Source organism: Zingiber officinale, chromosome 3A (assembly GCF_018446385.1).
Source record: "Zingiber officinale cultivar Zhangliang chromosome 3A, Zo_v1.1, whole genome shotgun sequence".
Lineage (NCBI taxonomy): Eukaryota > Viridiplantae > Streptophyta > Magnoliopsida > Zingiberales > Zingiberaceae > Zingiber > Zingiber officinale.
Window position 1 is genome coordinate 18,464,281 of NC_055990.1, and position 12,520 is coordinate 18,476,800.

The 12,520-nt window shown below is 43.9% G+C and overlaps 2 protein-coding genes across 5 annotated transcripts; one reads left to right on the top strand and one right to left on the bottom strand.

Moving 5' to 3' along the window:
• The first annotated feature begins 284 nt into the window (after positions 1 to 284).
• Positions 285 to 4,735, top strand: LOC122051232 (probable LRR receptor-like serine/threonine-protein kinase At2g16250). Its single transcript, XM_042612245.1, has 4 exons — positions 285 to 2,768; positions 3,363 to 3,491; positions 3,595 to 3,617; positions 3,733 to 4,735. Exons 1-4 carry the CDS (start codon positions 835 to 837, stop codon positions 4,314 to 4,316), a joined length of 2,670 nt encoding a protein of 889 aa, XP_042468179.1. The 5' UTR covers positions 285 to 834; the 3' UTR covers positions 4,317 to 4,735.
• Positions 4,736 to 5,010: 275 nt separating this feature from the next.
• On the bottom strand, positions 5,011 to 9,780 carry LOC122051233 (acidic leucine-rich nuclear phosphoprotein 32-related protein-like). Of its 4 annotated transcripts, XR_006131402.1 has the most exons (5): positions 8,100 to 9,780; positions 6,264 to 6,565; positions 6,083 to 6,123; positions 5,801 to 5,909; positions 5,011 to 5,719 (listed from the first exon to the last, which is right to left on the bottom strand). XR_006131402.1 is itself a non-coding variant. In XM_042612248.1 (3 exons), exons 1-2 carry the CDS (start codon positions 9,288 to 9,290, stop codon positions 6,299 to 6,301), a joined length of 1,458 nt encoding a protein of 485 aa, XP_042468182.1. In that variant the 5' UTR covers positions 9,291 to 9,780; the 3' UTR covers positions 5,958 to 6,123; positions 6,264 to 6,298. The 4 variants fall into 4 exon arrangements, 2 of the variants coding, with proteins under 2 accessions (XP_042468182.1, XP_042468180.1); XR_006131401.1 differs by lacking the exons at positions 5,011 to 5,719; positions 5,801 to 5,909; positions 6,083 to 6,123 and adding an exon at positions 5,958 to 6,043 and having other exon boundaries at positions 6,124 to 6,565; XM_042612248.1 differs by lacking the exons at positions 5,011 to 5,719; positions 5,801 to 5,909 and having other exon boundaries at positions 5,958 to 6,123.
• Positions 9,781 to 12,520: the final 2,740 nt, after the last annotated feature.

Consider the following 12,520-nt stretch of genomic DNA (forward strand, 5'->3'; position numbering starts at 1 on the left):
CTTACTATTGACCGCCACGTCTCCTTGACTTTTGACCGCTACATGACCTTGATCCTTCTCACCCTTTCCTTTTGGGACCCTCTATTGTCAACCGTATCAATATCTATGTTATAAATCCTACTGTTTTGACTTTTTATTTTTCGAAAAAAAACGAGATGTATTTTGTTTTTGGAAAAAAAAAAAAGATAATTAAGGATGCACTTTTTTGATTTTTTGTCCATTAATATTATTTTTAAATTAATAAATATTTAATTGTTGAACCGTCCACGCGTTGCTCCACTGTTGCCTTTTTCCCTCTTGGTTTACCATCGAGGTCAACTCTTCCCAATCCCAGACCCAGCTCCGCCGCCTCCCTCCTCCTCTGGCGGCCGACGGCACCGGCGACACCGCCACAACACCGGAGCGACTAAATCCGCTTCCTTTCAACCCAAAAAATCCCTCCTTTTTTATTCCGCGCTTTAATGTTCCGTTGCTCGCCAAGTCCGCTATTATGATCGCCATTATTAAGGAGGGAGAAGCGAGTGGCTGTGTGAGAGAGAAGAGGGCAGTTGGCATCGGCTTTTGAGCATTTATTTGCAACCTCTTTACTCGCTCCGAAGGAGTAGCTGAAAGAATCGCTGCTGCGGCGCTGTGCAACTTTTTCGTTTACTTCTCTTGTTCTTCTTGTTCTTACTCCTTGCGCCTTCCCTTTTTCTCGATCCCTCTTTCTTTTTCGTCCTTTACTGTGATTTTTCCCTGATTAGTCGCTGTAAAAGAGGAGAAGCTGAAGGGAAGGGATAAAGGATGCTGCTTGCGGAGCGGAGGCGGCAGCCACGGCCGTGATCGGAGGCTGATATGCCTTTTTTCGGATCAACTCCTGATGGAAATACCCTAGTCATGCGCGTCATCCTGATCATCGTGCTGTGGTGTGCCGCGGCGGCGACGGCGGCGACGGCGCAGAACCTGAGTTCGGCGTCCGATCTGGCAGGGCTCTACGACCTCCGCGGCTCGCTTGGTCTTCGTGCGCGAGATTGGCCGCGCTTAGAGGACCCATGCACCTTCTGGGTCGGCGTCACCTGCAGCGCCGCCGGGCGGGTCGTCGGGATCGACCTCTCCGGCCTCCGCCGCACGCGGCTTGGGCGGCTTAATCCGCAATTCGCAGTGGACGGGCTGAGGAACCTCAGCAGCCTCCAATCTTTCAACGCCGCCGGGTTCGCCCTTCCCGGCCCCATCCCCGACTGGTTCGGCCGCGACCTTGCCCCAACCTTCGCGGTGCTCGTCCTCCGTCACGCGTCTGTCCAAGGTCCCATCCCTTATGCCCTAGGAGACGCTTCAGGGATCACCGTGCTCGACCTCGTCGGCAACAACATCACTGGGAACATCCCGCCCACTCTAGGTCAACTCAGCAACCTCACGCTCCTCGACCTCTCCTCGAACTCACTCTCCGACGCGGTGCCGGTTTCTCTAGGCATGCTCAGGAACTTGAACATCCTCACTTTAGCGGACAATAGCCTCATTGGATTCATTCCCCCACAGCTCGGCGATCTCACTTCGCTCACTGTTCTTGACCTGAGCTCTAACTCTCTCACCGGATCGCTCCCTGATGACTTCAGGAACTTGAGGAGCCTTCAAAATCTGACCTTGAGCCACAACTTGCTCTCAGGTCCTCTCCCTGACAGTCTCTTCACTGGTCTCACCCAGCTTCAGTCTGTCAAGCTAAGCCACAACAATTTCTCCGGGCCATTGCCGGACTCAGTCTGGTCTCTTTCAGAGCTATCAACCTTCGACGTCTCTCACAACAACTTCACCGGAGTGCTCCCAGACATTATCCCAGGCGCTGTGAACAGCAATGTCAATGGCGTGCTCTTTGATCTCTCAAACAATCTTTACTACGGTCAATTATCTACCCGCTTTGTGAGCATTTTCAACCAATTTCGAATTGTGGATTTATCTGCTAATTACCTAGAAGGTGCATTGTCATTTGTAAACATAAGCAGCGATGCCTCTTTGAGATCGAATTGCTTTCAAAATTCTACAGACCAAAGAAGTACAGAGGTCTGTGTACAGTTCTACACAGACAGAGGGCTGTCTTACATTGGCGATGTGGCCCCAAGTCCTGCACCTTCAGCAACTCAAAGGAGGAGGAGGAGGAGGAATCAGAATTTAATCTATATTTTGATAGGGGCTATAGGTGGTTCTTTGGTGCTTATAACAATGGTTCTTTTGCTGAGATGTTGTTGCAAGCAATCTGGTCGCCAGAAAGCTGAACAGCAGCGAAAAAGAGAAATCACAACAGCCGCTTCTGGTGGTGGTGGTGGAATCCTGCCTCCTACTGTTCAAGTCAATTTATCAGCTGTAGGAGAGCCCTTCACTTACAAGCAGTTGGTTCAAGCTACTTCAGACTTCAGTGAGGAAAACCTTATCAGGCCTGGACACTCAGGGGATATATTTTGCGGTGTTCTGGAAAGAGGGATTCCTATTGTTGTGAAGAGGATGGATCTGCAAAAGCTCAAGAGGGATGCTCCATCTGGAGAGTTGGATTTGTTCTCAAAGGGCTTGCATGAACGTTTGGTGCCATTTCTAGGCCACTGTTTGGAGAAGGAGAACGAGAAGTTCCTTATCTATAAGTTTGTGCCGAACGGTGACCTCTCATCTGCGTTGCAGAGGAAACCTGAGCTTGAAGAAGGGCGGCAGTCATTGGATTGGTTAAAGAGATTGAAGATTGCAACAGGCATCGCCGAGGCTCTGAATTATCTTCACAACGAATTTTCGCCCCCGCTTGTTCATAGGTAATTGCAGTAAAACCTAGTTCCTTGCTTTATCTGTTATCTCTCATTTGATCTCTATTCGACAAACAAGTTTCAACAGACATATGAATTGCTTTATAATCTTTCATTAGTTCTTTTTCTCAAGATTATCAGTTCAAACTCCTTGATATTTGATCTGATTGTATGATTAAATTATAAGATATAACCTAGATTATGGCAAACCTAGTTTTATGCTTATGGTTGAGATAGAATTCAGTGTCTATATATACATGTTGTATGAAATTATCAAATCTAGTGCTTCTGAATTCTGATTTCTAGTTTATCAATCTTTTTGTATCTCACTTCTATCTCTTATAGAAATGATGAGTACTTGACTGGCTAGAGGCGATAATATGGAACACATTTTAAACCATATTTCATTGTCTTTCAAAGAATCATTCTTTTCTGAGTAGATATTTTAAACAAGGGAACTCTTAACAATTTTTACTGTCTACCTTTTCATTGCTGCTAGTTTGACTACAGTTTGATCTTCCATTAACAAACTGAATTCCTGACATTATTTGTTCACAAGTTGTGGTGACAAAAAGGAAATGGATCGATTTATTGTGTTTGCAGAGACATCCAAGCAAGCAGTGTCCTTCTCGACGATAAATTTGAAGTAAGGCTTGGAAGTTTGAGTGAGATATGTGCTCAGGAAGGCGATGCCCACCAAAATGTGTTCACTAGGCTATTGAGAATATCACAGTAAGATACTTAATTCCATTTGTTGACATATTAATAATTTCTTCCTCGGATACCTTGCTCGATTCATCCATCCTGACACAATCTTCTCTTCTTTGATCCACAGGACGTCGGAACATGGAGTTTCTGGTACGAAACCTTCTGAAAAATCTTTTCTTTTCTTTTCTTTTCTTCCTTCCATCGCCTGCCTCGCGTGTGTTCTTCACTATTTTTATGACTGGTTTGTTGTTGCTCAATTTGGCAGGGCCGCCTGTAACATGCGCATACGATGTGCACTGTTTGGGGAAGGTATTGCTCGAGCTGGTCACCGGCAAGCTTGGGATCAGCGGCTCGACGGACGCAGCAGCCAACGACTGGCTCGACCACACGCTGCAATACATCAGTGTGTACGAGAAGGACCTCGTGACGAGAATTGTCGACCCGTTCCTAGTCGTGGATGAGGATCACTTGGAGGAGGTTTGGGCCATGGCGATCGTGGCGAAGTCTTGCCTGAACCCAAAGCCGAACAAGCGGCCGCCGGTGCGGTACATCCTCAGGGCGCTGGAGAACCCCCTGAAGGTAGTAAGGGAGGACAACCATGCCGGGTCGGCCAGGCTGAGGGCCACTTCGTCGAGGGGATCGTGGACCGCCGCGTTTATGGGGAGCTGGCGACGCAGTTCGTCGGAGATCGTGTCTGTCCCGGGGCAGCTCAGGGAGGATCAAACGCTGAAGCGCTCGGGCACTTGCAGGTCCCAAGGAAGCGGAGGGGAGCAGTCGTTCTCGCGCAAGAGACCTTCCAGGGAGATCTTCCCGGAGCCGTCGTCAGGTATACGCGACATGGAGGATTGAAAGAACTTAACAAAAAAAAAAAAAAAAAGGGATTTTTTTTCTTTTACTTCTCTGATTCGAGTAAATAACATATGGCGGCTTCTGATTCGAGTTCTTGGCTATTGGCACCCAATTAAAATAAGCAAAAACCTCGGTTTGGATTGTTTCTTGTTGGGTCGATCTTTACTCTTGCTTGTGCATTAGTCACACGCATTCGTGTTGGGAGAGCTAGTTCCTGATTCTCGAGGCGGATCTTTAGCTATGTGCAGCTGATGTGGAATTAGAGTGATAGAGCTTCTGATTCTTTTTTTTTGTTTTTTTGTTTCAGTTTGCTTTTGTTTTGTTTTTTTTTTACCGTGTAAAACGAGATACAATTCTTTGAGCTTGTAATTTATCTTGTATATTGGATTGAGTCTCAGTATCATGTTTGAGATGGAGATTCTGGACAAAATTGGCAACAAATTTCTTTTTTTCTTCCTTCTAGAGAGAACAAATTCCTTAATTTGTTTCTTTCCAAGTAAACTAAAAAGAAACTTAATGATTCTAATGTTATTATTACCATTTTTATCTTCTTTTCTTTCCATTTCTATTTCCCTTCAAGCAAAAGAAAGTGTCATATTCTTCTTCCCCTTAAAAGTTTAAATGAATGTTTTTTTTTTAAAAAAATAATATCTAGAAATGCCTTTAAAAAAGCAAAATTACTCTGAAATTAAAATTTTCAAAAAAAAATCTTTACTTTACCAAAATCACCTACAGAAAGGTAAACCAGCCAATTAATGGGGGAAAAAGGCAAGACGAGATTATAATAAGAAAATACAGTCTCAGCTTACGCACTGCAATTCCCCAGCAAAAGCTCCGAGATGAAGCTAACAGCCCCGCTCCTAGGCTTCCCAACTACGACCGCGGCTTTTGCCGCTCCCGCCTCCGCCGGTGCTGGAACTGCTAGCAGCGTCTTTGGCGACACGGACGACGGCGACAGGCCGCGTAGAGGAATGCCAGAAGCTGGGGACGCTAATTATCACATCTGGTTCCATCCAGCTGAAGCACTAGAATCTCTTCCCCGTCAGGAATCTGACATCCACCACCACGGTGGCGATGTATCACAGCCGCTCCGCCACCCCGATCCCGGCAGCCTCGCTAACTGCACAGCGTCGTCGGCGATGCTGCCGAAGGCGAACCCCGGAAGAAGAGCAACGACAGTCGAGAAGGTCATAACCCAGGGGTTCGCAAGACGGTCGGAACTCCGTGGACGCAGAAGACGTCGGACGCCAGCGGGAGATGAAGCCCCAGATCTTACGAGGCGGAGAGTACAGAAGGTGGTCCGAGTTCGGCCCCTACATTACCTGATTCAGTCGAACTGACTTGTAGGCCATCCGGTTCGGTTCATCCGGTTCGGTCGAACCAATCTGCGGTCGAGCAAAAACCTACGTCGACGAACAAAATCTTGAGTTAGTTAAAAATCATTTATACACGTGTTCATGAATCACATTTTGAGGCGAGCGAACCTTATTGGGCCTGTCGAGCCCAACCAAACCGATCGAGTACTCAAATCGATTGACAACGTGATCGGGTTCACGAGGCACCGTGCGGGGGTAACGTGGTAACGTTACCGCTCTGCATACGAATTCAATGCGACCAACAAGTTGCTAAGCCCATGGCAAATGGAAATAAACACAACCAAACTCCAATTGTGAGGGAACAAGATATGTCTCATTCTAAGCCGCAGGAACACATGAACTAGGAAGGACCTAAACACAGACATAACGGCTAGTACTATTTAAACTTACTGATCGTTTGGAGGGAAGGAGTTTGAGAGGAGTATGTATACCTGCCATTTGAAAGTAGATGAATAACTAACTTTTGAAATGGGGAGGAAAGAGCAAGAAACCCAACTGAAGTCTTTCTTCACTTGCTAGTTCTCCTAAGTAGGCAAGTTCAGAATACACGACAAAGGAGAAGAACCCACACCAGGAACCATGAAGACCATCGCTGATTGAGAAACCTCAAGGATGATGATGCTTGGGCCTTTGTTGTTGTTCCTCCTCGGACTCCTCATCGGCATTGTCGTCATCTCTCCTCCGCTTGTTGGGCTGAGAAGAGGATGCATGTCGCGGAGAACATTTATTGTTTACCTGGAGATGCTCTTTTCCATCATCATCGTTGTCGACCTCATCATCTTCGTCTTCCTCAAAAGTGTCGCTCCCTGCTGTATCCACAACCAGAGGTTGTGCAATCTGTTGCACCAGATACTCCCCGCCATTGTCATCATCCTGAAAAAAAAATCCAGAAAAATTGTTCAGAAAAAACAAATATGACAACGCACAAACATCAAAAAATAATCCAGATCGAGCAAAAGGGAAACAAAAAACAAGATCTGACATATGTATGCAATTATGAGCAAAACAAACTAGCATAATCGACTTGATTAACAATTAGGACTTTCCTAAATAAAGGTGAGTAAAATCAATCACTTAGAACAATGAGATGTAACAAATTCCAAATAAAACAAAATTTTTAAAAAGTAAAGGAAAATACACTGAGAAATGAGGAGAGAAAAAGAATATCAATCGGTATTTCAGCATACCAAGCAAGTTAAAATATCTTCTTTTTTCTGATAAAATTTTGAAGGTAGACAAAGACAGTAATTTTCAAAGTAGTTATAACAACAGATTCAACTAATGCAAAATGAGGTTGAACTACATCCATTTACAATACAGTAAAGCATTAGATGCGAAGCTTGTGGATCAGCATGAGCTTAAACAAGGTCCAATAAATTTTCTAACAGACTTTTGAGGGTTAAAGCTTACACAAACATGCCTAGTATGCACTGAGAAACTATTGTATCAATAAAAATAGACAAAATTCACAACAGTTGATTTGGAAGGGAAATATCATTTAGTACTAGTATAATCTCAATTGCAACAAAAGGAAATAATGCTAAAGTTGAACAGATACACGGCACGCCATGATACTAAGCATTAACATACAAAAAGGCACTACAGAGTGTAAACAAAGCACACGAGTGCCAAGATGTCTCACTACTCCAATCAGCACACACGCCTTGATATGCTTAGTTAAAAAATATTATTGCATATCCAGAAGAAAGTGATATTTTATTCAAAATAGATCCATTTACCCTATCCATCTAAATGTGAAGATTGTCGTATACGCTACAACTTAAACAGTCTGACTAGCTAAGGCATTTAATATAATCATCCCAATCAAGTATCATTACAATAATTCACAACCCCACAGATTTCTATGTACAGTAGCCAGTGTTTCTACAACCCCAACCAGAATCGCTAATTCAACCATAAGCAGGAACCCGTGGCCAAGTCAATCCAATTTCTGTTTAATCGCTAATTCAACCATAATCAGGAACCTGTGGCCAAGTCAGTCCAATTTCAGTTTTATCAAACTTTAGGGCAGTTTGACATAAAATATCTTGAACTTGCTGGCCCCACGGTTCACTGTTAGTCCACATTTAAGTGGTGATCAAAGCAACATAAAAACTATCATATAACAAATAATCACTTGAATTGTTTCAAAAATTATACAACAATTTTCTCTTCAACATTAGCAATAAGATAATCAATGCATAAAGAATCTGCAAAAGCAATAGATGAAACTATTTTGTCGTACTGACAAAATGAAATGCATTGTTGCAACACATGAACATATATAAGATCATTAACAAATCAGAATAATTCATAACAGTCAATGATAAATAGTTGTGCAGCAAATAACAGTAAATCAAAGTAATTTATAACAGTGGATGGTAAATTGTTTAGTAACAAAATATACCTCAAATTCATCCTCGCCATCACCTTCTTCAGAAAATCTATCATCATCCACGTCCTGCTCATCTTCCTGCCCAATCTCTCCATTCTCGTCTTCATCACCTTCACCTTGCTCATGACCATCAATCTCCCCTTCTCCGTTGATGAATCTCCCCGAGCTGCCAGGTTCACCGTCATCCTCATCATCTGGGATATCCTGATCCTCTTCTACATCCCCATCCTCGTCCTCTTCATCTAACTCTTCCTCCCCCTCGTCAACCCCGTCCTCATCTTCCTCTTCACTGTCTCGTATGTCATGAACCTCGACAACATCATCTTCCTCCTCCTCCTCCTCCTCTGCATCAATCTCCTCTCCCAAATCGTCCTCTTCGTCATACTCATCTACATCCTCCTCTTCATCTTGGCCCTCTTCTCTCTCAACTGAAGCTGCTCTGATAGGGGCAACTCGAAATCCATTGGATGCATGATACCCCCTCTCCAAACCATTAGCATCTGTTCCCATACCAGTCTCAGTGTCCTCTTCTTCAGCATCACTCTCCTCTTCTTCATCAGCATCAACTACTGCATGTGTTGTATTGCTAGCAACGCCATTCATCAGCCTCTCTGCATGTTCTTCTCCATCGACCTCACCACTCCCAGGATCCTCTTCCTCATCCTCCTCATCTTCTTCCTCATCCTCCTCCTCTTCATCAGACTCTGGCCGTTCATTTTCATCGGCATCCAACTTATCTAGATATTTCAGAGTCCTGATCATTCCGAATACCCTTGATCGATAATCCTTGACCCTCGTCACAGGACACTCATAGAGATCCAAAGAAACGAGCCGGAGTTGAGCCAAAGGTGACAAATCCTCTAGGAACTGGATCCGGTTGTTGGAGAGATCTAGGTCCCTGAGGGAATCCAGCCCAGCCTCCACCAGAAACTCAAGTCCGCCGCCAATGCGATTGTCAGACAGGATCAGCCGCTGCAGGTTCTGGAGACGCGGAAACTTCTCTAGTGACGACACCCCAATATTTGCAATCGAGAGAACCTCCAGCGACTGGTACCTCTCCAGGATCTCCGGCGGCGGAAGCCGACCATGAAGACACTTCACCGAACCGTCAAGTGTGAGGCTCCGCGGTGGTGAAGCAGAAGAGGAAGATTCCGCCTGAGCTCCTATCGCCGCCTCCACGGCCCTCTCCCAGGCCTCGTCCATCTATCAACAGAAACAAAACAAGAAACCCTAGGCACCAACACCGAATCCAAAAAAAGCCACCACCGAATCAACCAAATAAAAGCCCTAATGATTGAGCGAACCAAACTGATTCCACAGATGGATCGGAAAAGCACAGCAACTCCCGACCAGCGATGGAGAAATCAAAATAACTGCCCGAACAGATCCAAAATAAACACTTATCGAGATGCAAAATTCATCGATTTCTCACTACCGCTGGATCTGCACCGGTTCCACACGCGGATCAGGGGCGACAGGAGGAAGGTAAGAGAGATCACGAAACTTTCGCCGACGCCATGGATTGGAAGACGGTGAGAGAACCCTAAACCTAAGATGAAATCCTTCGCCCCCCAAATTCTAACTTCCTCCTCTTCGAAAGCGCACAGGGAGCAATCGTTCCAAGGAACATCCACCAAAGAAGACGGGATGCGATTGCTCTCTCCTCCCCTCTACTCCTTTTCATCTATAATTTTTATATATTCCCCAAATTTTATCAAAACAAAGAGAGGAAAATTCCATTTTCTCCCCTGAAGGTTTTTCAAATTTTAAAAATGTTTCCAAATTTAGCTCGATATTTTACATTTATTCCATTAATAGTATTGATTTTATATAACGAAATAATCACCGACACACACAAAGGGCTAATAATGGCCTCATCCTTTATATTTATATCAATTACAAATAAATTCCTAATTTATATTTTGTATTAATATCCATTCGGGCATCAATTCCATTAGTCAAACAAACATTGATTCATCACTTTAAAATATGCAAATTACCAGAAGAAAAGAAAATACTTCCCTCCTTTTATCTTAAAATTTATTTACATTTGATGATGTCCAAATAAAGAAAGTTAGAAAGTCAAGGATAGAATGATTATTAACGGGATAAAAGTCTTAATCTTATAAAATAAAATTAAATTAGGTAGGGGTATTGATGTTGACCCTTCGACACTCAAGTTAGAATTAGGAAGAAAGAATGAATATTTGAGAAATAGATGAATTTTGTCTTTACTCATACCCGACGTACCCTTTTATACCTTTATTTGTGATCGTTCATCTGCCCTTATTTAATGATATTAATTGGCAGAGGAAGACTTCTGCATATAACTTAAGTCGAGAGCTACTAATCTCGAATGCCCCCGCCAACTGCTGGGCAGTCAACTGGGAGTCCGAGTGAATGAAGACCTTTGTGGCTCTGACATGTCACGCTACTTGCAAGCCGACTATCAAAGTTTCATACTCAGCCTCATTGTTGGTGGCGTGACAATCCAGCCGAACAGAAAGTTGCATTCGATCTAAATGAGCAGCATGCCAATCTCACTGCCTTGTCGGGTGGAAGAGTCATCAACATATATTTTCCAAGTTGCTTCTAGCTCGTCATTCTGGATTTCTATGATGAAATCAGCCAATGTCTGAGCTTTTATCGTCGTTCAGGGCTGGTATTGGATGTCGAATTCACTTAGTTCAGTTGTCCACTTGATCAGCCGACTGGATGCTTCTGGGTTGAGGAGGATTCTTCCCAAGGTACTGTTGGTCATCACGACGATTGGATGAGAGAGGAAGTATGGGCGAAGTCTCCGAGTGGCTAGTACCAAGGCGTAAGCTAACTTTTTCAGACTAGTGTAGCGAGATTTTGTTGATACAATCGACCTAGGATTAAATGGGGCGATCTTTGTTTTTGATGTGTGTGTCAAAGGGTTTAAGTTAGGATTTATATTGGTTCTAATATGTACTTAAGTTGTGCAGGACTTGGTAGATTGCACAAGCTTGGAAAGTTTCATGGCTCAGGTTCTTAAAGATTGGTGAAGGATGGTGCATCTGAGGGACCACAGACAAGAAGCAAACGGAGTGAAGGGAAGTGAACCTCAAGACAATGTGAAGGATGGCACGAAGAATAGCTGCAGGCTTGAGTGCATCTGAGGGGCAAAGGCTGAGGAGGAAGACTTCAAGGGCAACTCCGGACACCAGTCGACTGATGCAGTCGACTGGGAGCGAACAGAATGTCTTTGTTCGCTAAGTTCACAAACACCAGTCAACTGCTAAAACATGCAGTCGACTGCACCAGTCGACTGCATGTTTTATTAGTCGACTGGTATAATATCGTTGGGATGATGACACACAAGATCTCCATAGATTCGAACAAAACAGTAGTCATTGTGTACTACCAGTTGACTGTATGTTTCATCAGTCGACTGGCATCGGAAATTCCAGCATACTGTATATAAAGTTGGAAGCTTGAAGAGAACAACTCAACTGATTCGAAATTACTGTTTAAACTTTCCAAGTGACCTCCAAGCCTTACTACTCTTATTCTCTCCTCCCTAAGCTCATTAAAAATCTTGTAAAAGGAGAAGATCATCTTGTAAAGGTTTCTCCACCGTCACTCTTGGATTGAAAAGGAGAAGATCTTAGTGAAGCTTGATTGGGTGTGTGCGTGCCTTGGATTAGTCACCTCAAGGAGGTGGAGACCAAGTAAATCGAGGAGTTAGCCTTGTTCTCTTATTGTTTTTCAATTTCATTTCTATTTGTGCTTCCGCTAATAAATTGTAGGTGAAAAATCAAAGAAAGGCTATTCACCCCCCCCCCCCTCTCTAGCCATACGCAAAGGTCCTATCAATTGGTATCAGAGCAAGGAACGCATCGGAAGAACTCATCGTCAACCGAAGCATCAAGATGGCGTTTCAAGAGGGATTTAGCACCGCTAGACCACCCTTCTTTGATGACAATGACTTTGCATATTGGAAAGGTAGGATGGAATACTGCTTAATGAATGATATTGAAAATTGGTTTAGTGTTGTAAATGGATTTGAGAAGCCAAAAGATGGGTCGGGAGCACCTCTTCCAACCAAGGAGTGGATAAAGGAGATGGCAAAGAAGGTCCAAGCAAATGCAAAGGTCACAACAATCCTACAATTATGTGGACTCTCAAAGGAGCAACTAAGCAAAGTAGGACCATTCGATTCCGCCAAGGAGCTTTGGGAGAAACTCATTGAGTTAAATGAAGGGTCAAGCGAATCAAGGAGGGCCAAGAGAGATCTCTTGTTGGGGAAACTTCAAACTTTCACTATGAAGACAAATGAGACCGTAAGTCAAATGCACGGTAGATTCAAGAAGATAGTAAATGGCCTTCATGTAATAGGTGAGAAAATTGACAATCGGGACCTAGTAAGGTATGTTCTTCAATCTTTTCCTAGAACTACCTTATGGGTA